General features: G+C 42.7%; 1 protein-coding gene across 4 annotated transcripts in view; it reads right to left on the bottom strand.

Moving 5' to 3' along the window:
• The window catches only part of clcn2c (chloride channel 2c), a 197781-nt gene that overhangs the window by 49012 nt on the left and 121787 nt on the right, over positions 1–26982 (bottom strand). For all 4 annotated transcript variants that reach the window (XM_072455762.1, XM_072455779.1, XM_072455771.1 and 1 more), the window contains 5 exons: positions 25956–26040; positions 19763–19918; positions 8497–8566; positions 7359–7469; positions 3129–3342 (listed from right to left, as the gene is read on the bottom strand). In XM_072455762.1, coding sequence (XP_072311863.1) covers positions 3129–3342; positions 7359–7469; positions 8497–8566; positions 19763–19918; positions 25956–26040 — 636 coding nt within the window. The remainder of the gene's footprint in view (positions 1–3128; positions 3343–7358; positions 7470–8496; positions 8567–19762; positions 19919–25955; positions 26041–26982) is intronic.

The following is a 26982-nucleotide window of genomic DNA, read 5'->3' as shown; positions in this document are numbered from 1 at the left end:
AACTGAACGCACTGTATTACTGCCGAGGAACGAGACTGTGAACACGTTCATTCTGGTGTCTGTGAACGGCAAAATTCGTTCTTTTTATTTTCGTTCAATAAAGTGTCAGATTTCTAGAGACTTCCAGGCGAAAAACACCGTTAAGTTGCCCAAAAAGAGCCTGTGTCTGGCAAGTGTGAGAGCTCCAGTTGTAGAGGCGATGGATCGCGGAGACAGAGATTCCGCGTGTCGCACCGCACTGCGCATGCGCATCAAAACAAAAAGCAGCATTGACGCGACCGCCAAGTGTCAACAGAGCAGCAGGAGTCGCCCTACGACCTTTTACGTGAGTTTTATGATAAGGTCGGTGAGGATGGGAAAAATCTAACATTTATGTGCAAACTTTGCCCATTAAGTTTTCCCTCATGTTTTTGAGAATATACTGTGGTGCTGAACGGACAGCAACACATGGGGGAAGTCTGTCCCTTCAATGTGAATGTAAATCCTGGTTTTGTAACAATTCAAAATTGGATATGAAGATGAAATCTGACACATATTTTCAGCAATAAACTAATAAAATAATTGCTGCCTGTGGTTGTGTTTGGGCTGTGGAAATAATTTTGAAACGTAATAGCATAATATTGAAAAAAATAACTGAACTAGTTCATTTTTCGGAGCTGTGAACTTAGTTAAAAATTATGAATTATGAACTGAACTAGTTCATGTAGAAAGTGAACTTTCCCAACACTGCCCGTGCGGACCCCGTGTGGACCCCCGTGCGGACCCCGTGTCGAGTGATTGGTGAGATTTGATGAAAATGCCGACTCCACTACAGTAAGATGTTTGCACGCGAGACACAAATCTATAGCAGCACATTCAGGTTTACAGCCTTTTATTAGCCGTGCGTTTGGATCGATAAACAGATGTAACAGCGTCAGTGGATGAAGATGGAGGAGGAGAGAGAACAGAGCTGCAACAGATAAACTAATGTACAAGGTTCATCTAGATGCCGAGTGTTATGGCTTTCAACTTCCTGTTTATGGGTGACATTTGAGGACATTTCACTCCTCAAAACATACAATATTCTGTCTTTATAACTTTGTATCACTCTGAAACCCATAGATTAGAACCAGTTGTGACTAAACTATGATACATTTTGACTTTATTTGGTGTAGTTATACCTGTTGTACATATAAATTATAGTTTTACACCAATCGAGTGAGTGAGCATTTGTGGAGAAAAGTTGAATAAACTGTAGAAAATGACAGGAAGTGACATCACACTAGGGACACTGAAGTTTATGCAGAATTTACACACAATAAACTACTTTTTTGACATTCTAAACATTGATTCAACAAAACAAAGCTACTCTCATATATTTTTAGTAGTCAAATAAAAAGAAGAGCCATTAGATGAGTTTCCCTCCAAATGTTCCTAGTGTGATGTCATCAATTACAAACAGGAAGTGAAAATATCCAGCAAAAAATGAGCTATACTGGGAAAAAGTTTGTATCTTTTCAAGCAGCATTTTAAATATATATGTCATAACTGCATTTTAGTTCAACGAGTCGTCCGACCTGTAGGGGGCACTTTAAACTGACCAGTTACCAAAATGGTCCCATGATTAGAAGAATGCTGCGCTTATTTAGTCACACGGGCAAAACATTGAACTAAACCTGTGCCCGACTAAGATAATAAATGTTTTAAAAAAGCTTTATGTTTATATGCCACCTATGAAAATACATAAAAGATCTTCACACTCAATCGTATTCCATATTACTGCAGTGAGTGAGCGTCCTTGCTGAAGGACACAACGATAACACTGAGTAAATTGCACTTCTTGGAGTTGTGTGATAACTTATGTTTCTTGCTCCTTCAGATGTAATTTAGTTTTCATCCTGTGAAAATACCAGAAATTGTGAATGTTTTTAATGTTCCGTCCTTCAAAGGATAAATCAAATGTAACGTCTAGACAGTTACTCATATGTTGACCTTATGTGAGAAGAAGATTTATAATACAGGCATTTCAAAGTGGTTTGTACTTTACTCTCACCTGACACGACTTTGTACTTTTACTTACTACTATTTTGAAGTAACGTTACTCGACGCACATCTGTTTGACTATGGCCCAGTACGAAGTCACATGCCAATACAGCCGGTACAGTCGGTACTACAGTCTGTAGTACAGCCGGTACAGTCGGTAGTATAGTTGGTAGTACAGCCGATACAGCCGGTACAGTCGGTAGTACAGTCGGTAGTACAGTCGGTAGTACAGTCGGTAGTACAGTCGATACAGCCGGTACAGTCGGTAGTACAGTCAATACAGCCGGTACAGTCGGTAGTACAGCCGATACAGTCGGTACAGCCGATACAGTCGGTACTACAGTCGATACAGTCGGTACAGCCGATACAGTCGGTACTACAGTCGGTACAGTCAGTACAGTCAGTAGTACAGCCGGTAGTACAGTCGGTACAGCCGATACAGTCGGTACTACAGTCGGTACAGTCAGTACAGTCGGTAGTACAGCCGGTAGTACAGTCGGTACAGCCGATACAGTCGGTACTACAGTCGGTAGTACAGTCGATACAGGTCGGTACGGTCGATACGGCCGGTACAGTCGATACAGTCAGCTCAAAGCCTTTTTTATTCAGTCAGGACTTTAAAATTACACTTAGGGACAGATTTGACTGTATATTGTTGTACTGCTCTGTACTTCATTCTGTGTTTTTGTGGAGCACGTTGTGACTGTGAAAGGTGCTATACAAATAAAACGTACAGTCCGCTCATGCGCTCTGAAAGGATGTTGAATTCACTTATTTAAAAAGAAATATGGATCAAAACTTCACGGTCAATTGTATTCAGTAACAACACGAGCCTGAGTGACACGTGCATTGTTCAATATTTGTTTAGTTCTGTCACTTCCTGTTTATCTGTCAATACCGCTGACCACTGGAGCAGTAAAGAAAAGCGCTGCGCGCCTTTAGCCGCCGCGGGCCTTTAGCCGCTGCGTGCCTTTAGCCGCCGCGTGCCTTTAGTTAGCCGCCGCGTGCCGTTAGCCGCCGCGTGCCTTTAGCCGCCGCGTGCCTTTAGCCGCCGCGTGCCTTTAGTTAGCCGCCGCGTGCCTTTAGCCGCCGCGTGCCGTACGTACTCGTGGTGCCCGAAGCCGAGCTCCGGGAGGTAGGGCAGCTTCTTGATCCGGATGATGGAGTCGTAGAGCGAGGGCTGCAGGGCCTGGGCCACGGCGTTGGCCAGGATCACGGCGATCATCACGGGCAGAATGTGAGAGATCTGCCCCGTCAACTCGAACACGATCACCGCCGTGGAGACCGTGTGCGTGACCGCTCCGGACAGGGCCGCCGCACCTGAGGGGGAGGAGTCCAGTGTCAATCAAGCGTTCAGAGCGACAATCAGCTGCACATCAAGATTAAGGATGAGACATTTACGCAAGAGAGATTTTAAAGACTTCTCGGAGTGTTGGGACTGCACAGGTTTACGGTTGTATATTTGACAGCGGAGCAGTACTCTCCTGCACTCCAGCACTGCTCCTTCAGATACGTTTAGTGCTCCGAACTTTGAAAACACCAGATTTATAATGACCTTCAAACTATCAATCAAAATTCACGTTTGTGTAGCAGTTTCCCCAAATACTTTTTAATATTAAGTCATATCTTGGACAATTAGTCCTTTATACTTGAATACCATCATCCCAAAGTAACGTTACCACCGCCACCTTCTGGATTTTTTTTTTTTTTTAGATTCTATAATAAAATGTGCTCTTGAGTAAACGTGCACAATGTACATTTTGTGTCTTAAATTACCGTATACTAAACTACTATAGTTTAAAATACTTTAGACTGTAATATTGTGAATGACTAAAAGCTCCATTAATTATTACTATAGAAAATACAAGCTTTGTTTTGTAACTATGGAGGATTGCATTGTCCCTGTGAAAGAAAGAAAGAGACAAATAAATAAGCTGTGTCGCTGTGGCAGATTGGACAGCACATATGCCGGCTCCAGTGTGCATCAAACACAGATGAAACAAACCACCTTGAAGTTCCTGTTTGCAGTAGATTCTTTACAAAACAAAGAGTGAAATCTGACGTGCAAATGACGTATAATCTATTCATTTGAAATCAATATAAATATCAAATTCATAAGGTAAAATGCTCCATAAGTAGCTGTGGCAGAGCTTTGGACAGTGTATATCATTGGCTCCATCGGTCCTACAGTCACTTCACTCCTCCACAAATCATAGTTTTACTTCATTTAATCACATGAAACTTCAATATTTCCACTTCTTTCCCTCCAATAAGAGAAGTCGTGATCGCAATAAAGAGGCAGGTGGAGCAAACAAGGCAACGCTGAAAACAGATGAGCTCAATGCGACAGGAATAAGACATGATGAAAGTCTATAATCAAGTCAGAGCGCGCGGCGGAGGCTGGAAACCATTGTTCTTCCCTGTATTCTAATTAAGATGGCATCTGCTTCTCCGCTCTGACATTTTGTGCTTAAAGCGAGCGCCGCGCGAACGATGTGAAGATTGAGAAAAGCCCGAGTCATCAGCTACAACAAAACAACATCAGCAGAGCTCGCCAAACCGTCTGAGCGTGAAGGTCTGAGCCTGAAGGTCTGAGCGTGAAGGTCTGAGCCTGAAGGTCTGAGCCTGAAGGTCTGAGCCTGAAGGTCTGAGCGTGAAGGTCTGAGCGTGAAGGTCTGAGCGTGAAGGTCTGAGCGTGAAGGTCTGAGCCTGAACGTCTGAGCGTGAAGGTCTGAGCCTGAAGGTCTGAGCGTGAAGGTCTGAGCCTGAAGGTCTGAGCCTGAAGGTCTGAGCCTGAAGGTCTGAGCCTGAAGGTCTGAGCCTGAAGGTCTGAGCCTGAAGGTCTGAGCCTGAAGGTCTGAGCCTGAAGGTCTGAGCCTGAAGGTCTGAGCCTGAAGGTCTGAGCCTGAAGGTCTGAGCCTGAAGGTCTGAGCCTGAAGGTCTGAGCCTGAAGGTCTGAGCCTGAAGGTCTGAGCCTGAAGGTCTGAGCGTGAAGGTCTGAGCGTGAAGGTCTGAGCGTGAAGGTCTGAGCCTGAACGTCTGAGCCTGAACGTCTGAGCCTGAACGTCTGAGCCTGAAGGTCTGAGCCTGAAGGTCTGAGCCTGAAGGTCTGAGCCTGAAGGTCTGAGCGTGAAGGTCTGAGCCTGAAGGTCTGAGCCTGAAGGTCTGAGCCTGAAGGTCTGAGCCTGAAGGTCTGAGCGTGAAGGTCTGAGCGTGAAGGTCTGAGCCTGAAGGTCTGAGCGTGAAGGTCTGAGCCTGAACGTCTGAGCGTGAAGGTCTGAGCGTGAAGGTCTGAGCCTGAACGTCTGAGCGTGAAGGTCTGAGCCTGAAGGTCTGAGCGTGAAGGTCTGAGCGTGAAGGTCTGAGCCTGAAGGTCTGAGCCTGAAGGTCTGAGCCTGAAGGTCTGAGCCTGAAGGTCTGAGCCTGAAGGTCTGAGCCTGAAGGTCTGAGCCTGAACGTCTGAGCCTGAACGTCTGAGCCCGAACGTCTGAGCCCGAACGTCTGAGCCCGAACGTGTGAAAGGAGGTATTGCTGTATTCACAAAGGAAATAAACTTATATTTTATGATTATTTTGTTCTGATGAACTGCTCTGAACTGCTTTGACTGGAGGGCAAAGGGAGCGAAGAGTGTCTTGCCCAGAGACACAACGACAGTAATCATTTGCGTGAGACTTGAACTGGAGACGGTTTGGTTCGTGAGCAAACCTGCAGCAGCATTTACTTAATATATTCAGAAAATATCACGATTCAGAGAATATTTGAACAATTTCACAGTCAGGAAAGTGCTAAATGTGGGCGTGTCCCTCATTGGTCCAGGAGAGTTCCATTGTGGAAAATGGAAAAATGTTGTTCAGTTTCATCTGGACTTTAGAAAAAATGTCATCTATTTTTTCTAAAGTCCAGATGAAACTGAAGCTTTTTCTACAATATTGCACAAAATGTGACTGGACTATAAAAATGACCAAGGAAGGGCAGGAATATCACTTTGTATCTTTGTTTAGGAGACAACACTGGACGGGCGTTTCTCAAACTGTGCGACTACTATATTATTTTAGGTATTGATTGAATTTAGAGACAAACATGTTCATGTTCTTTGTTCATCTTTGGGTAAATCACGATTCTGAACATTGGTTCTCAAATGATTTTTGTCGCATGAAGTGAATGAGCGGCTGTCAAAAACATACACAACAGACCAGGTTACTGGAATAAAGCTGTGTGAGCTGCACATGAAGTCCACTGGAGAGAAAAGAGCCACAGAAGAGTCTCCCTTAGGGTCTTCTTTGGCCACGACCTCTGCACTTGAACTTAGGTCAAAACTTACTCCAGTGACGGCTCCCTCAGGCCATTAAAGGCGCAGTGGACGATTGTTCGGCGATTTGAGAAGTGCACATGCCTCTCCCCCGTGCACATGCCTCTCCCACGTGCACATGCCTCTCCCCCGTGCACATGCCGCTCCCCCATGCACATGCCGCTCCCCCGTGCACATGCCGCTCCCCCGTGCACATGCCACTCCCCCGTGCACATGCCACTCCCCCGTGCACATGCCGCTCCCCCGTGCACATGCCACTCCCCCGTGCACATGCCACTCCCCCGTGCACATGCCTCTCCCCCGTGCACATGCCTCTCCCCCGTGCACATGCCTCTCCCCCGTGCACATGCCGCTCCCCCGTGCACATGCCACTCCCCCGTGCTCATGCCACTCCCCCGTGCTCATGCCACTCCCCCGTGCTCATGCCACTCCCCCGTGCTCATGCCGCACGCCGCTCCCCCGTGCACATGCCACTCCCCCGTGTGGACTGATACAACACACATGTGCGTTTGTTTATTAGCGCAACGGAGCGCATCGCATCTCTCGTCTCCCGTAGATTTCTGTCCACTTCTGCGTCAGCTCGAACGGTCTTTCTCCGTCTTCATTTTGCCCCGTACACTGAGGGAACTATATTATGATAGATCAATGCGCGGAAATGTGGGACGATCCGCACGCAGCTGCAGGTGAGCGGTAGGTGCGTTTTATGATTGATACGTGGCAGGACTAATCGACAGTCCACGCCACGAGGAAATAAGACTCAGATTTGTGCCAAAAAAATCGTCCATTCAACCTTTAATTAAGCATGATCTGACTAATATAATGTTGCTTATGCGTTAACGTTGTTTCCCTCGTTAGAACGACATGCTGTGGCGGTTTCAGGGCTGTAAACGTTAGTGGCATTTAAAGTATCCACACATTCAGCTCTAACTTCTTGACTCTTATTTCACAGTAACATTCACCTACAGTGTCTTTGGCCAGATCCATTTGAGACGTCCGGTGTAACATTCAGATCTTGTTCCCGACTTACCCACGACAGCGTAGCCTCCTGGCATGATGTTGTAGATGGTGCCGTCCATGTGAATGCCATCTGGGAACCAGGCTGCCATGCTCTCACCGACCAGACGCCCGAACGCCGCCCCTGGAACAAACAAACACCAAGACTCTCAGACTGGGACAAGCTCTCCCGTCTTCTCAGACGCCAAATGGACATGTCTGCTACTGGTCACAGCAAAGCAGAGGGTCAAAACAACTATTGATCCCAGACGGGAAGTTTAAGAACATTGAGCAGAGAAAATACAAAGGTGTAAATATACTGGGTACCACATACTGTGTATAAGATTAATGCTGCTCTGTGGAATATTAGACTCAAAAGAACTACATTTTCATGGAATCAAGCAGGTGTAAGACAGTCTATTCTTGAATGTATTTTTCATTCATTTGAGATGTTTTTATCACATTATATTTTGTAAATGAATCTTCTTTGCACTCGACTTGTAGTGAATAAAGCCTTTGAGCACGTTTCCTCTGGTGCGGTCGGCTCGTCATAACAGGAGTAAAAGACCAGAAATGTGTAACATTTGAATTCACTTGTTCCTCATAATCACCAGCCCTGGTAAACTACAGAAGACACAGAAGAACCTGTTGTTGCCACACAGAAAACATGTGTGAACCAGGAAGATACAATTCACACACGTTCACCACAAATACAAGCATCCATCCATCCATCCATTTTCTACCGCTTGTTCCCTTTCGGGGTCGCGGGTGACTGGAGCCTATCCCAGTGACTTTGGGCCTTAGGCGGGGTACACCCTGGACAGTGGCCAACTCGTCGCAGGGTCAACACAGAGACATAGACGCACAGATAACCATTCATGTTCACTTCACTCTCACATTCATTCACTAGGGCCAATTTAGAGTCACCAATTTTCAAACTCTTCATCTTTTCACTCCTCTAATTACATTTAGATACACTTTGATTTTGTACTTATCTCATACATATACTTTTTGGAATCTACTTTTGTCTTCTTTTTTGCCTTTAGATATTTTACATGTCTTTTTTAATCATCCGGTTATTATCTTAAACAACCTTCATTGATCCACGAGGGAAATGACTTAAGGATTTGGGGGGAAAAGCTATTATTAAAGACTTGGAAGTTGTTACTTACCAATGACAAACACTGGCATGAAGGCTCCGCACGGCACCGGGATGGTGGTGGCCAGGGCCGACATCCAGAACTGAAACAGTGACAGAACGAGATGGCATTTCAATCATCTGCACCAGTCGGTCGCTTCTGTCATCGACCAATGCAGAGGTTAGATCCAGTCGTGACTCTCACTCCTCAGCACAGACACAGACCTCACATGAATCTCCACTAATAAAGCGCAGACGTTGCTCTTGACGAGCGACGGAGAGGGCGGCTAATTAGGAACAGACAAACACAAAAGAAAAGCCATAACTGCCATAACTGCGCCCACGTCCGAGGAAACCAGACAACAACATCGTCGCGGTTACATAAGGCGAACGTGCTTTACAAACTGTAGCAGCGAATCATTTCTCCGACAACTTTGATTTCAGAACGACGTTAATATGAAGTCACCATTACTAGTATTTAAATGTTCACGTGACTATTTTTGAGAGCGTATTCAAGTGGGAAGACTGCGTTTCTTAACCTCACGTGACCGGGCCGTCGCTTTCAGCCAATCACAGCTCTAGCTACATTTACATCCAGCATCAGCCACCTCGGCCTCTTCTAGGGCTGCTGCTACATGCTGCTATCAACAAAGTGCCATATTTCATGTTCATGGGGGAAAAAAATAATAATAATAACCAAGCTGAAGTCATTTGTTTGTGTTAATGGCTCTGTTATTCTGACAATGACAATAATGCATTATGTGGGTTGTAAACACTGAATTTTATGTCTCCAGTCTCTTTTTACCATCAAAGTCCAAATCATTGCTCGATTAGACTCATATCTAAACTAAGTCGTGTTTTTGCTGCAGTTCCACGGCGCAAACTGAACAGAATTGGACGCTTATGGTTTGACAGTTGTGGAATGTGACACTCCTCGAGGACGAGTCCGAGACGAGGACGAGTCCGAGACGAGATGGTCACGACTCGCACGGATTCTCAATGCGCTGAACAACACAACATTTGTCCAAGTGTCTATAACGGCACAGAATTTTGTTGGATTGTGGGTGTTTTGAGTCCAGCCCAGCAACTATGGGCTTTAGAGGGGAAAACACAGAGGAAAGGCCAAACTCAATGACATGACACTTATACATATACTTATACATTATATGCTAGACAGATATGTATATATTTGTTTGCCAATATATGGTGCAGATATTTGCACTTTGGCGTTTTGATTAGCTGACAATAGAACATACTTAAAGTTTAATTAGAACACTTAATTAGAAGAGAGCACTGCACAAAATGGGACCACGCCTCTCTCTCATCCAGTTTGGAGTAAAAAAGGTTGAAGTAAATTGAAATTACATATTTTTATATATTAGTTTCCCCAAAATTACTATTAAATATATAATAGTGATACTATAAATAGAAATAATAATGATAATAAAATATTAAAATAACGTTATTAATGAATACTCAACTTGGATTTAAAAGGCATTTAAGGATTAAAAACTCAATTTACAGTCTTTCTGCAACATGTTCCCAGCAAAAGGAACAAAGGCAAAGGGAACAAAGAACAAATACTAATTGTTTGATCATAAGGAATATGAGTCAACACTTCTGAGATGAAAGTACTAAAAGGCAGTAATCCAAGCGTTGCCTTGTTCCAGTGTCCTTGCCTCCTAGTGGCCAGAGAAGGTCACTCCACTCGTAATACAAGTAAATAAACAGTATTTACCATCTGAGGAGAGGTAGAGGAGGCATTCAGAGGGTAGAGGAGGCATTCAGAGGGTAGAGGAGGCATTCAGAGGGTAGAGGAGGCATTCAGAGGGTAGAGGAGGCATTCAGAGGGTTGAGGAGGCATTCAGAGGGTAGAGGAGGCATTCAGAGGGTAGAGGAGGCATTCAGAGGGTAGAGGAGGCATTCAGGCAAAAGTATACACCAGGCTACAGTATACAAAAGTGCTACAGTATACATCAGGCTACAGTATACATCAGGCTACAGTATACAACAGTCTACAGTATACATCAGGCTACAATATACATCAGGCTACAGTATACAACACGCTACAGTATACAACACGCTACAGTATACAACACGCTACAGTATACAACAGGCTACAGTATACATCAGGCTACAGTATACAACACGCTACAGTATACAACAGGCTACAGTATACAACAGGCTACAGTATACAACAGTGCTACAGTATACATCAGGCTACAGTATACCACAGGCTACAGTATACAACACGCTACAGTATACAACACGCTACAGTATACAACACGCTACAGTATACATCACGCTACAGTATACATCACGCTACAGTATACATCAGGCTACAGTATACACCAGGCTACAGTATACACCAGGCTACAGTATACACCAGGCTACAGTATACAACAGTGCTACAGTATACATCACGCTACAGTATACACCAGGCTACAGTATACACCAGGCTACAGTATACACCAGGCTACAGTATACACCAGGCTACAGTATACACCAGGCTACAGTATACACCAGTGCTACAGTATACACCAGTGCTACAGTATACACCAGTGCTACAGTATACATCAGGCTACAGTATACACCAGGCTACAGTATACATCAGGCCTACAGTATACATCAGGCTACAGTATACAACAGGCTACAGTATACACCAGTGCTACAGTATACACCAGTGCTACAGTATACACCAGTGCTACAGTATACATCAGGCTACAGTATACACCAGGCTACAGTATACATCAGGCCTACAGTATACATCAGGCTACAGTATACAACAGGCTACAGTATACACCAGTGCTACAGTATACACCAGTGCTACAGTATACAACACGCTACAGTATACAACACGCTACAGTATACATCAGGCTACAGTATACATCAGGCTACAGGATACAACAGTGCTACAGTATACAACAGTATACAACAGTGCTACAGTATACACCCGGCTACAGTATACACCCGGCTACAGTATACACCCGGCTACAGTATACACCAGGCTACAGTATACAACAGGCTACATTAGAGAACTTTACCCAAGAGAAAACAAAGTAGCACGTTACATCTCTATAAAAGTCGCTCTGATGTTTACGTCTCACTCGTAATACAATGAGCTATAAGTAAAAGAACATTATGCAAGTCGTTAGACAAACTTATCAGTGTAATAATGTGGTTTCAAATAGATTCTTAATTATACTCATTGGCCCGTCTCCGCTCCTGTATCCGCCCTCACACTTCTCCTCTCCCCTTCCCTCTCTCCCTCACTTTCCCTCCCCTTCTCTTGTGCAGCAGCGACAATAGTTAGCAGTAATTAAGGCTGGCTGTTGTACGGCTCTCCTTGCGTAACCCGACTCTCCGCTGCGTTCGCGCTCGCATACGGGCGTAGGAGTTCTCGCTGTTCCACGCTTGCACCAAGAAGAAGCCACGGACAAGAAAAGGAGACAAAGCACCACCAGAAACTATTCACGCACAATTTAGAAGATTACATAAAGAAAACAAGAAAAAGAAAAAATAGTGGATCTGAAACCTAAATTTGTTGTCTCTTTAAGTAGCACTAGAACTAAATCTAGAATGAAAGCAGGTCTTAAAGAGGACTTCACTTTGAGTGGGAGTAAGATTGTTGTAGTGTTCACCACAAAAGTCTGAGGAAAAAAGTCTGGCGGTAATGCAACACTTGGATGCCAACCGCCATAAAACAACAACAACAACAAAGATGTAAATTACAACATCCACTCTTTATGGTGGATGTTGTAAACTGTGCTGCTCAGACTCAAAGCAGAACTGAAAGGATCAGGATCATTGCTAAAGCTGCAGGGAGATTCCTTGGAACAAAGGAGCTTGATTGGGCAGATATAGAAAACAGGCTAAAGGCGCTAAATGGGAGTCGGAGTGATGGGGGTCTGCTTTTGGGGAGTCAGAGTGATCAGAGTGACGAGATGGGGGTGGGGGTGGTCTCCTGTCCTCGTCCAGTCTCGTAGACGCACGGCTACCAAGCAGCGACATCAGTGGCCATATTAAAGCCTATAGAATGAAGCCTGAAGAATAAAGCTGTACGGTGGAAGCACCGAACGTCAAAGAAGGAGAGGAAGGTGAAGAAGAGTCTCCCTGGAATAAAGCCGGTCACAAAGACATATCATGACCTCATGGGCTTTGTAACACCAAAGCAATGGAAGGAGTACTTTTACGGACTACGACAGAGTCTGAGGACTACGACAAAGTCTGAGGAATAAAGTCTGGCGGTAATGCAACACTTGGATGCCAACCGCCATAAAACAACAACAACAACAACAATTAGACGTCAAAATCTCAATAAATTCAACAGTAGTGAATTTAGTATTAGAGGTAAAAAAGGTTGGCGACTCCTGCTCTAACTAAAACAGAGAGCTATACATTTTATAGCTTATTTGGGGTGGAACAAAGTGTAATTTCTAATGCCTGAACATTTATCTCAACATATAATACAAACTTTAATCTATAAGACGTGGTTCTACATTTCAGTAATTTGTTTATAGGCAGAGGCACAACAGGTGGGCCTGGGGGAATCTGGGGGTCGACGAAATCAAGTGATTTCCTGTATTCTGGTCAATTTTCGATATACAAATTTTAGCAGGCCCATTCACTTGGGGCGGGGGATTTACTAAAAAAATAAAAATCACATCATGGAGCAGAGTTTGGCTGCACCGCCCCGGGCCCTTCACATCTTCACCTCTTTCCCCTTCTTCCCTGTGGACAAGACTGAGAGGCTCCAGGTAACACTCAGGCTGCAAAGGTTTTTTAGGACTGTTAAACTTGTCGTCAAATGTATAATGTTTGTCTTTTGCAAGAACGAGTTTGACTTTGCGGCGCACGTCTGTGTGTCGGCTGCGTTGGCGTCAGTTTGCACTTCCATTCGTTCATTCTTTTGAAACTTTCTCCGTGAATATGAGGTCGAGTAACATGAAAGAAAATACATTTGGCAGCTCGACACCAGCAGAACAAGGATACGTGGCACTGGAGCCTTGAGGACGCTCAACCTTCACCCTTTTACAAAGCTACGTGGCTGTCATTTCCCCCTGGCCAGGATCCCCCGAGTCTGATTCTAAACCTAACCAAGCCCACTGCTCGCTGTCTGTCTCCACTAAACAGAAAAAGGAGAAGTGACACCTCGAAAGGCGCTCGGAGAAGAGAATTTTGTGCAGGTCTAAACAGAGAGAAAGCACTAAATTGCCACGAGGGAAATAACAGTTAATCCTTTTAGTACACATTTCTTCAACTAAGATAACATGTAGAACTTTTACTACTAATACTTCATCACAGTCTTCAGAACAAAACAACTACAATGAGAAAAAGTGACATCAAAATATACATTTAGTCATCCAATAATGAAAAATGGAGACGTCTGGTTTGAGTTGAACGTTGATAATGGCCAATCAGCTGGCAAAGCCTTGTTCCAACACCATTAGTCACTCCACTATATTTATGTTTTCTGGCCATCATTGGAACTCGTTCTTCCATCAGCCGCATGACTCACTTCCCCACAGGAATCATTACATTTCATCTCATCTAATCCAATGCAATCTACTAAGTATACGTCTCAGTGGTCGAGCCATCTGAAAGCCTGACCTCAGAAGTGAAGGCGAAACCCAGCGAGCGAAACGGCCGTAAAGGAGACTGACGAGGACACTGTGATGATGGTGGACAACAGGCACCGACCTGCAGGAAAAGCTCAAACATGTGCAGCTAATGAAGCGTACATTTTGAATTTGGCCTGATCTTAATTAGACTAATATGTTACAGCGCTGCTCTGGGGCCGGACTATTTTAGGGCGAAGGAGGATTTTTCACACTGGATATGTGTGACTTATGAAATCTGTAGAGATCATGAGAGAGATTGTGGAAAAATGTGCGCTGCAAAAGTAAAAATGTAAATCTTAACAGCTGCCCATGAGGAAACGTCACAAATTCAGTTTACTCCAGTTTGAGGAAAAAAAGGAAATAAAGTAGAATTTATTTCACTTTATTGATCACACAAACGAGATAAGGAAGTCAGAAGCCACATTTACATTGCTTTACAAATCGATAAAGTAATATAAATTAGGCAGAGCAAAATAATATGTCTGTTTGCCGTAACCCGACCGAGCCGTCAAAATTATAGCCGACTGGGAAAAAAAAATAATAATAATAAAAAAAAATTAAAAGAAATCAGCATTTTGTCAAAATGTTGCCAAATTCTTTTATTTTTCTTATATTTCGCCGACTCACTGACCGTTTTTTTTCCAAAAAGCGCCGTGTTGAATCATTTTGTATCACTGGAACTCTAAAAATATTACTAAGCCGAAAAAGAAATTAAAATGAAACTTAACACGAGCGGAGAATAGAAAAAAATGGCGACGGCAACATGTGTGTTCAGTGTGTCAGTGTCGGAAAGGACTAAGCGAGCGAAAAGAGGACGTCGACGATTCTACGACATGAAAATGGCCAAAAAATGTAATAATTTGTCCCGTACACAAATAGTTTATTAGCTGGACTTATTCATTTTTTTGTTCGTACATTTACGGTAGCATCTCTTTTGATAAATGATAAATGATGAGATTAACTTAATTTCATAGGCAAATTATCATTACATTCTATATACAAATTTGGATTTTTTTTATGCTTTAAAGTAAAAAAAAAAGAAAAAAAAGAATTTACCTTCCTACCTACCCACTTAAAAATCGTGGGTCGGGTTACAGCAAACGGACAATTTATTTGGGGCAGCCTTAGTAAATGATTTCCCGACAGAAACCTTTACACTAGTTCTCAAAAACGTATAAGAGTATGTATTTAAGAAAGTACTGTAATTTTGTCCGTATCGAGCCTATAAGTATCAAAAATGAGTTGGAAATGTTTATATTGTGCAAGGGTTAAAGAAAAACAAAAAACGGGAGCCATTCCAGAGTGAAAGAGCTAACATTACTAGCGCTGTGGTTACAATCTCACTTTTGCCAGGTTATCAAATGGACGACTTGTACAGAAATGTAATATAATATAATGGCTCCTGTGCCTTTATTTCTGTAACTCTTTTACCATAAATCCAACACATAATCTAGTCTGACTAAAACTATTCAAAATGATGCAGCGGTGATGTAGTATATAGTCAGTCATGAGGGGCCGCCGTGTGACAGTGAGGACAGTCTATCGCCCAGGGCCCTCAGGGGACCTCAGGGACACTCACACTAGTCCAATTACATTATAGGACCATGTCTCTCCTACACACCGCACTAACGATCGCGGTGAGAGTTATCGACGCATAATGAACATGGCTTTAGATAGCTCCACCTCAAAACTGCCAAGTCTGTCGGGTTTGCACGTGTCGGAATTACACTTGTGTCACACTCCTGCAGCAGCGCCTTCCACGGGAGCAGGAGCGCCACACTTTATTCTGCTTCCAGTATATGAAGTGATTCAGCTTTTGTGCTTTAAACGTTGGAAATCTGCATCGGGTCTTTAGTTTCACCATCACAAACACGGCTGGGCTTCGTTCTTTTCTATTGTTTGTACCTCTGCTGCATTTATAATTCAAATCAACCATAAAGCAGAACAAACTAAATCTTAAATCATGAATTGATGTGGAGACAGTCTATTAGTTTATCATAGTATTGGTGTCAAAAGGATAAAAACTGTAGTCATTTTGAATACTATTTTTCTTGTCGTAGATCATCAACTTACATTTATTATCATTGTATTAGTTACACCCAAAAGGACGAATGTGAAGTATTAAACTGTTTAAACACGCCCAGTAGCGTCATCACAACAAACATGGCGGCGCCCGTGTCCCCCGCATGTTCCCCCCGCTCGCCTTCGCTACCAAAATAAAGGATAGCGGCGTACAAAAGGTCAATTGAAATGTCTTAAAATCGTGAAATTTAGTCTCCCGATCGGGTTGATAGAGACGTTTTCCGTCATTGACTGTTGAAGCCTGACCCCTGGTGGTCACTCCGACTCAAAAAATGACAAAATTTGGATTTTTTTTTTTTCTTTCAAAGTGAAAAAAATAAGAATTTGCCTAATGTCCGAGCCACTTAAAAAATGTTGACTCGGGTTATAGCAAACAGACAATTTATTTGGGGTAGCCTCAGCAAGACAATGGTAAAAGAACTATGCTAACGTGTCTTATGTGTTCATGTTCAATATATAGATTTAAGGTTGTAAAACTTGGATGTGAGACACAGAGTTTGGCTTTTTCTTGATTGGATCGAAAAGCGGCTGAAACAAAAGTTGAATGTTGGCGCGCACATTCTGGCTGCTGGCATCAATCTACAGCATTTCACCGCACTCTACACATCGTGCAATTTCAGCTCGAGAACAAGATGGATGAGCCGACCGGCCAGAGGAGACATCCAAACTTCAGCAGAGGGAGACGGAGGGTTCTCTGTGCATCCATCCAAAATGGCTGCCATGTTATATAAAGAAAACATTTATTACTGGGTAGAGCAGAGCGAGGGCAGTCTGAGCTTTGAAAATCACCAGTTTGAATCCAGTCGAACCCTGGAAGGCTGTAATTATCCAGGAGTTTCAGTCGCGAGGCTTATTTGTTGTCACTGTCATGTTGAAGACATCACACATGCTGCACAGAACTTTAAACAGAACTTCAAACAGAAAAGGCTTGAAACTTCAAGAAGACAGAAGTGATGGGTTTTCATCCTTATTTACACTTAAAAGCAGTGACAACTTGCCACAACAAATGTTTGAGGACATTTCCATCTGCTCTTCCTCGTCCACAGCCCTCTGCGCCGGACAAGCCCTCTGCGCCGGACACGCCCTCTGCGCCGGACACGCCCTCTGCGCCGGACACGCCCTCTGCGCCGGACAAGGCAAGCCCTCTGCGCCGGACAAGGCAAGCCCTCTGCGCCGGACAAGCCAAGCCCTCTGCGCCGGACAAGGCAAGCCCTCTGCGCCGGACAAGGCAAGCCCTCTGCGCCGGACAAGGCAAGCCCTCTGCGCCGGACAAGGCAAGCCCTCTGCGCCGGACAAGGCAAGCCCTCTGCGCCGGACAAGCCAAGCCCTCTGCGCCGGACAAGCCAAGCCCTCTGCGCCGGACAAGCCACGCCCTCTGCGCCGGACACGCCCTCTGCGCCGGACACGCCCTCTGCGCCGGACACGCCCTCTGCGCCGGACACACCCTCTGCGCCGGACACGCCCTCTGCGCCGGACACGCCCTCTGCGCCAGACACGCCCTCTGCACCTTTGTGTATGATCCTAAAATATAACACTTAGACAGTTGAAAATTAGGCTCCTAAAACTGTCTGCAAGTAACGTAAAGCGGACGTTTTATTAGCAGAGCCACGCAATAATACGTAAACTAGCATTACCCGGGTGCTAACAAACTGAAACAAACCGCTGAGCCTCAGTCTGGAGTGATTTCTGCAAGTCCACTGGTCCCTCCTGACCACAGAAAGACATTTCTGAACTCTTTGGAGACGTTACAGAAGAGGAATCCTTTGTTTTGAGACTTTTTGTCGAAACAGCCCACAGTGAGCATGCAGCCTTCGTCCTCAAGATGGCAGTAGCAAAGTGTGAGGGACGTTAATTCCGACACACGAATAGCCTGAACCCATCATGTGACCGCCGAGACCCACGGCAACAGAAAGATGGAGGTCTGAGCAGGTGCAGGCTCAATGTATTAAACTATTTAAGCGGTGGACAGTCTAAGAAGTGCAAGAGGAGAAGACTGCTCAAGACTGCATGTGCGTTCACTAAAACCTTGTCAACTTCAATACATTTAGTAATACAGCTATTACTACTTCCTCAGCTTTGGACAGAAACTGGAACCGAGCGATGCCATTTTAGCCGTGAATATTTATTGTGGTGAAACATAAAAACCTTTCAGATGCCTGGATACGCTCAACAACGAGGCCATGTCCATGATCGCAGCCCAGACGGACGCACTGCTCGTCTCTTACATAACACTGACACTTAGCCTCTGGGGTGTTGGCTTGTCATTTCACTGCAGTAGGTGTTCTGAACAAATGGTGTGATTTGAGCTGTCAAAAGACCGCTGCCTTCACCATTCACGGCTTTAAGTCAGAGAAGCGGCCCTCTTATTCAATCTGAGGATCAAACTTTGTCACTTTTCAAAAAACTGTCTGCGCTTCGTGATTTTTCCGAGTGGAGCGTCGTGTCGTGCTTGTGTGAGAGAACGCAACTGATGCGGCCAGGCCATGTGACAGGTCTGATCTGTGGAGAGGCTACCCAGCAAGAACGCATGTTTTTTGACAACAGTAAGCTCCAATTTAATAAATACAAGACATGAAAGTTGAATGCCATCAGTCGGATTCCAATTGAAGCGACCACATCTCCATGGAGACAAGAAGGTGACGGACCCGTAGTGCACTTCAAACACAGAATTAACCTCCGTTCACCCCTGTCCCTGAGCATATCTCGAGATTTACTTTGGTACAATCATAATAATTCCCAGTAAATATTTTGTTACCGTGATTGCTCTCCACTTCATGATATCTTATTATTCACCCCAAAACACCTCCTTTGAGCCCCTGCAAACTCTGCAGCAGTGCGTCTGAGGCCAGGACTTCTGTTTATTCAGAAGTCGAGGGGCCATTTACGTAAAGTGCATTTCAGACAAAGCTGTCGGAGAGAATGAGGTTCGCATTAAAAAAAAACGGACTGTAAATTTAACCGAGAGGACGTTTTGGCTCCTGAATTGCAAGTCTGTTCCCACAACCATCATTTTGAGGAAACAAACACTGATGGAGCCAAGAGAACTTTACAAATGCAGAAAAACTTTCCTCTATTGATTAAGGGCCACATTTCCTGATGAAGGGTCCGCCACATGACTCTAGTCTCCATTGAGCTCCTATGACTTTACCCTTAATGTGCTATAGTATGGCATTTAAATCGACCAATCTCCATGGAAACAAGCAAGAGGCCAAGTTACAGCTCAGATCTGTGGACACGTTCTACTCACAGCAAGAATGTTTTTTTAAGGTATTTGTGTGCAATAAAACGTCCTGTAATTGAATAAATGTACGATATACAAATTTAATTACACATCAACAGTTTGAGTAAAGTGTGTCCAAAACTTGAAATTAACCTATAAAAAGTAAAAATCTCCAACTCCAAAAAATATAAAAATGTATGAACCCTTAGAAAAGTACAGATAGTACCATTATCCAGGATACGACAGTCACTTCCTGTATACAAGAGCAGTAGAGACTCAATCATTCATGCTTGATTCATCTTCGACATCTTCTGACATAATCTGTATAATAATATTCTCGCACAATCAGACATATGAAGCTCCAAAAACGGACTCACCTTCATGACGATGAAGAGGACGAGGGTGACGAAGACGTTGACCTGTGGGTGCTGCCAGGCCTGGGAGTTTCCGATGTAGTCGAACTCCTCGGCGATGCCCTGCTTGGCCCAGGTCCGATTGTCCAGGAGTGTGACCAGAGACTCCTTCTGGGTCAGCTGCGGGGGAAAGGAAACCAAAAGAGGTTATTAGGCCACAGACTCAAACAATTACAGCATAAGGAGTTCAAAACGTATAAATGTATATGATTGGATTGATTTTAAACATGTCTTCAGTCAAATTGAATGACAACAAAACATTTTTAATAATACGACTTCTCTACATCATTTTTATTGATGCTGTCCAGGAGTCAAACCCAGGACCCTCTTGCTGTGAGGCGAGTGCTAACCGCTGCACCATCGGCCGCAAAATATGTCAATTTGTCAGTCAATTTTTTTGATTTTTTGTTGTTGTCGACTTTTTAATGTAGTTTTCATTTCCTTTTTTTTTAATTTCCAATCCAGTTTACACACGATTCTTCTTGATTGGATTTATAGGTATTTTTCATTTTTATTCTAACAATTTATTCCATGTATGCCTTTTCTGATTATAATTTATATTTTATTTACTATTATTCAATGTTGCACTATATGGCCAAAACACTGACAATGGCAATACAACTCATTTTTTTCTCTCTTTGGGAATAAAAATACAGAATGGCACAAGAATACATCCATTTTGTAATGAATTAAGCACTAAACATTTACTTTTAAACGTCAGGAAAAGACAATTTCCACCAGACTTAGAATGTGGACGGTCCGGCTCCGTAACACAAATTAATTCATGTAAAATGACGGATGACAATTAGCAATGATCTTCTTTCTTGAACCTGCACTTTTCTGAAACGCCGCACTAGTCACCAAAATGCTCTGCGACTGGTTTTAATTGGAGACATCATCGGCCTGAAGATGAAACATGTGGGTTTTTCATCTGTCCAATAAAACGAATCCTCAGCGGGGCGTTTAAAAGTGAGGTCGATGTCACTTACGGCAAACACATCGGCTCCAGTTTGGATAGATATCTGGTCTCCACTGGGTCAAGAGTAGGATGAATAACCCAAGCTAAATTAATAAATGCCATGATAACATGATTGATATAATTCATGGGTTTCAGCTTCCGGTCAAACACAACATGTTAAGAACGTTCCAATTAAAAACAGTTCACTAGCAAGGACCACGCCACAACAATGAAATAATGTTTATTGATAATAGTGATGGGTCGATGAGAGGGATCGATGAGATGAGAGATCGATGAGAGGGATCGATGAGAGGGATCGATGAGATGAGAGATCGATGAGAGAGATCGATGAGATGAGAGAGATCGATGAGATGAGAGAGATCGATGAGATGAGAGAGATCGATGAGATGAGTGAGATCGATGAGAGAGATCGATGAGATGAGAGATCGATGAGAGAGATCGATTAGAGAGATCGATGAGATGAGGGGGATCGATGAGAGATCGATGAGAGAGATCGATGAGAGAGATCGATGAGAGAGATCGATGAGAGAGATCGATGAGAGAGATCGATGAGATGAGAGAGATCGATGAGATGAGAGAGATCGATGAGAGAGATTGATGAGAGAGATCGATGAGATGAGAGAGATTGATGAGAGAGATCGATGAGATGAGAGAGATCGATGAGAGAGATCGATGAGAGAGATTGATGAGAGAGATTGATGAGAGAGATTGATGAGAGAGATCGATGAGATGAGAGAGATCGATGAGATGAGAGAGATCGATGAGAGAGATCGATGAGATGAGAGATATCGATGAGAGAGATCGATGATGATTGGCTGGGTAGAGACTGGGATGATGGGGGCTCTGTCTCGGGTAATCAGCCCGGCCGATTCAGAACCCCCCCTCCGTGGATGGTGACGTGTTAAGGTGACGATGATAGAGACATGGGGTGGGAGGGCGGGGTCGAGAGAGCAGAGACAACAAGAGATGCTGGGATTGCCTGTGCATATATAGGCCTTCTGGGTAATAAGAGGCGTGGTTAAAGAGTGGAGGTGTGGTTGCTGGGGAAGAGGTTGAGGCGTGGTCCTGCTCCCGAACCCAAGTTAGCGATTACATCTCCAACTACACATATGGCCATTTGTTTTAAACCGTTACCGTCGGCGCTCCCAACTTCTCATTCTAAAATCCACAGTTTTATCTTGTGATATTCATAAAACACAGACAAAAGCAGAAACTATTATACTTCCTATAAGTGATCTGTTCTTTTCTTCTGTATCTACCGGCGTTGCATCAATGAAATTCCCCCATGTGGGACAATAAAGGATTATCTTATCTAGAGCTGGGTTTCGATTAAAATTTAAAGAATCGATTCGATTACGATTTTTACGTTTCAAAATAGTTTTTTTTTCCGATTTCTCAGATTCCATCCGATTTCGATCTGATTTCCGATTCGATTTCGATTTGATCCGGGGGTTAATGTTATTAAAAATGAAAAATGTATTTGAACCGTTTCCTTCACTTCATGACTGTGTAGAGAAGCAACATATTAAAACTAGTATTATATCAATATTAAACAGAGTATTGGTAGTTACTGATGGAAGACTGATGAAAAGGTTAAGGGTCAATCTACCTTCAAGAAAGATCATCCAAGAGTCCTGAATTATCTTTCTTGAAGGTAGATTGAAGTTCACTGAGGGAAATGTAGAAAATATTTTTTTTTTTTTTTTTTTTTTTTTTTAAATCAATCTTTGGATGTACGAATTGATAATCGGTCATTAATATGCGAATCAATTAAAAATCGGAAAATCGATTATTTCAACCCAGCTCTAATCTTATCCTAATTGGACCAGAACCAAGTCCGGAGAAAAAGACAAACTTTCTCGTAACATTATTCGGTGATTGGCGGGAACGACTGTCACGTGACCAGATCAAATGAGATAAAACTCTGGGATATAATGGAAAAACACAATGTTTATGCAAATGGAAAGAAGCCAAAAGTGTTTTCTCAAACATGAACAATGTGTTAAAGGAGGACCATGCGATGATTGGTCTGAGATATAAATAAATGCAACTATTGTCATCGTCAGCTGGTCCTTTTATCCATAACACCATCATATAAACTACAAGTAACTACGTTGCAATACAAATGATGAACTTGGAATAAAATATGCTTTTCAAAATATGATATTGCTTGCTTAATTAATGATGCGTCTTTAATGCAGATAACGTTGAGACCAGATCAACTATATTTCAGTGTCGGTGTAATCCCTCATTCGTCCAGGCGTGTTCCATAGTAGAAAAAGCTTCAGTTGTAGTCATCTGGACTAGGTTTGAAAAAAATAGACGTTTCGACTCTCATCCAAGAGTCATTGTCAATAAAAGAATTTAGATCGAGAACTCCGATATTAATACTGTTCTGTGGTAAGACCCGCCCATTGGGCGGAGCCTTCCTGAAGTAGAAAGAGTTGTTTGTTTCAACAGAAACTCCCCCCTTGTATCTAACGAGCTAGCCTATTCAGAATTTTACCACCACCAGCTCAGAGGGCAAGAAGAAAGAGGAAAAACATGTCCGAAATGCCCTCTCAGCCTGTGGTTACCCCGCTTGGGCTCTCAGAGTGAAGAGAACCAAGAAGCAGGACAAAAGGGAAACTGAACAGAGAAGGAAGGGTGTTTCTATCCCTTATGTCTCTGGCCTGTCGGAAAAACTGCAGAGAATTTTTAGACAACACGAAGTCCCTGTTTATTTTAAACCAGGAAACACTTTAAGACGAAAACTGGTTCACCCAAAGGACAAGTTGCCGACTCAAAAACAGAGCAATGTAGTTTATTCTGTCCAATGCAGTGAAGAAAGCTGTAAAGAACGTTACATAGGTGAGACAAAACAGCCTCTACACAAGAGGCTCTATCAGCACAGAAGAAATACTAGTTCAGGACCACAGAGCGCCGTGCATCTCCATCTTGAAGCCTCTAATCACTCGTTTGAAGACGGTGAGGTGAAGGTTTTAAGCAGGGAGAAAAGATGGTTTGAAAGAGGAGTCAAGGAAGCTATTTTTGTTAAAAAAGAAAGACCTTCTTTAAACAGAAATGGAGGGCTAAGATTCAATCTTCCTGTTATTTATAATGGGTTACTGAACCCCTGGAAAGGTAGAGGACCAGGACAAGGACATTTAGATGCTAATCAGGTACTCAGGGTGGTTGAGCCAGGGTCTCACAAAGACAAAGAGGATTCTAATAGCCCATTAAAATTCTGAATAGGCTAGCTCGGTAGATACAAGGGGGAGTTTCTGTTGAAACAAACAACTCTTTCTACTTCAGGAAGGCTCCGCCCAATGGGCGGGTCTTACCACAGAACAGTATTAATATCGGAGTTCTCGATCTAAATTCTGTTATTGACAATGACTCTTGGATGAGAGTCGAAACGTCTATATTTCAGTGTAAAACGGTGAACTATTTCGTGTTAATTGTATATTATTAAAACGTTCTGACACATAAAAGAAAAGTTGCAGTGCATTGTAGATCCGCAGGTGCATCTTTAGCCAAACAGAGGAGTGCGATTGCCGCGAGGGCTTTGGGTGAATTGGAACAAGACTCGGTGGAGCTCTGATAACGTGGATTCCCTCAAAGTGCCTCAGAAGCACCGGATCCTGGCAGAAACAGCCAGTATAATATGTAATCTGGCTGCTTTATGTCCCGAAAACGTTACTTTATCATTCAGAAAGTTTGATTTCATAAAGCGGGTCACATAATAGAAGCGCAGTAAACAATTAAGACTATGTGAATGAAATGACAATTGAACAAAATAGTCAATAATCTTAAATATTCATGAAATTCTGAGGTTTCTGTTGAAAATAACCACTAGCATAACTTCCTGTGACATCCCCAGTTGACATAAATCTGTTCTAAAGAGCGTGCTTGTGTGCAGCTGATGAGCAGTGATGAGTCCAAAGAGCAAACATTCAAATAAAAGTACCTTTGGCATTAAAATGTAGTCCATTTGCTGCAGTGCATTCAAGGATTTTTCATTTTCCTCACTTTGCCCCTTTTCACCCCAAAATGCATGAAATGAATAAATCCACGTGGCCTTTACAGATGAGAACGCAAACAGAACTTCTGAGATGGAAAACGCTTTAAACCGACATCAGTTTGAATCAGAAAAGATGTGAAATCTATTGAGACGGGTTTGTGGGTCTGGGTTCAAGATGGAGGCGATAGTCGTTTTAAACCGTCTACGAGAACGTGAAAAGGTGAAGCGGGGAAAAGATTCAAGCATCAGAAAATGGATTTGAGCTTTACATTTTTAGCTTGGTTTGGAGCAAAAGGGCATGTTTTAGGTTAGGGTCAGTTAAAAGCGCCCCCTACAGGTCGCACCACTCATTGAACTAAAATTTAAAGATAAAACGTTGCTAAAATGTTGCTAAAAAATATACAAACTTTTTCCCAGGAGAGCAAATTTTTTAGGTTCATAATTTCACTTCCTGTTTGTATTCGATGACATCACAATAGGAAATTACCCAGCAAACACTGGGCAAAAACTCATCTAATGTCACAATTCTTTATTATTTGACAAATAAAACTAAAAGAGAGCGACTTTGTTTTGTTTAATTCATGTTTAGAGGGTCAAAAAAGTTGTTTCTTTTGCGTAAATTATGCATAAACTTTGGTTGGGATGAGCGTCCCTGGTGTGATGTCACTTCCTGTCAGTTCTTCACATTTTTTTTACATTTCTACACAAATAGCCGCTCGCTCGGTGTAAAACTAATCTATATTTAAATAATACTGTATTACTTGTGTGTCTAATATAAAGTACGGAAGTGAATTGAAGTATATTGAAGTATACTTTCAATCTCAATCATACGACCACTTTCTGACCACTGATATTCACTGATATTCAAAGCCTGCGGACGTGACCTTTCATCTGGCTCAACCCTCCACTAGCAAACAAGTATTTTCATCAGCTCTGAGGACACCGTTCCACTTTTAATTCTGATAATTAGGCCAAATGAAGGGCCAGTAATTGGAGACAGAAACGGTATGACTCATCCACGAACAGCCAGCAGCTCGCTCCATGCCGCCGCAGAGAAAACGCATTTAAAACCAGCGCTGGGTGAATTAGAAGTAAGCAGAACTTCATTAAGATGTCTGAATGAATTGAATCATGGCGTTTTGTGTTCTCTAATGTGATTATATTTGGGAGCTCACCTTGCCGGCCATGAACTGTCCGAAGCCGGGAGGAAACGTCAGCGTGGAGATGATTAAAGTGACCAGTGCGGGGTACAACAGGCGCCTGGGAAGAGACGAGGTGCAGACATTAGCCTGGGAAACGAGTAAAGCAGTTCATAATATGGTAATATACAGACTACTATCAATTTCACAGTATTTTATCAAAGTGCCTATGACAGGTTTTCTAATTTTGACTTTACTTGGTGTATTTATACCTGTTGTACATATAAATGATAGTTTTACACCAATAGAGCAGGTATTTGTGGAGAAAAGTAGAAAAATCTGTAGGAAATGACAGGAAGTGACATCACACAAGGGACACTTATCCCAGTCACAGTTTAGGCATAATTTACCCCCAAAAAAACTACTTTTTTAACTCTCTAAAAGATAAAAAGTGCTCGCATTTATTTTATCTGTCAAATAAAAATTAATTGTGACATTAGAAGAGTTTTTTTCCGGGTAATTTCCTCGTGAGATTTCATCAATTACAAACAGGAAGTGACATTATAAAACAAACTTTTTAAAATATTTTTTAGCTAAATTTGTCAACCTGTCAGAGGCACTTTAATCATTTTTTTAATGTATTGTACAGTATGTATTTGAGCGATCCAACAGAAATGTGCTCAAATGACTCTTTAAAAGAATTGGTGGAAGTTTAGTATCAAATGTGAAATTATTTTGGTTAAAAAAGTGCAGACATTTCACTTCATATCATTTGGAAGTTTACAACATACGTTTGTTCACATTTTTATTATAAACCTTTTTCTTCATATTTGGCAAATCTTCAAAATACCACAATATTAATGTAAATTTCCTGTAATTTAAAAAGTATATTTTGTCTGAATCCCAAATAGTAATTCATAAATATGTGGTTGGACTAAATACCTTTGATGGATATAAACCACACCATTTAGAGTTGTTAAGGCATCAGTTATATATTATGCATGTTTTATTTTTTTATTTTTTCACCCTAATTATAAAAGATAATTAAAGTCACCAAAAAATA

Source organism: Eucyclogobius newberryi, unplaced genomic scaffold, assembly GCF_026437365.1.
Source record: "Eucyclogobius newberryi isolate DKJ021-1_F unplaced genomic scaffold, fEucNew1.0.hap1 SCAF_10, whole genome shotgun sequence".
NCBI lineage: Eukaryota > Metazoa > Chordata > Actinopteri > Gobiiformes > Gobiidae > Eucyclogobius > Eucyclogobius newberryi.
This window is presented reverse-complemented; position numbering and strand designations above follow the sequence as displayed.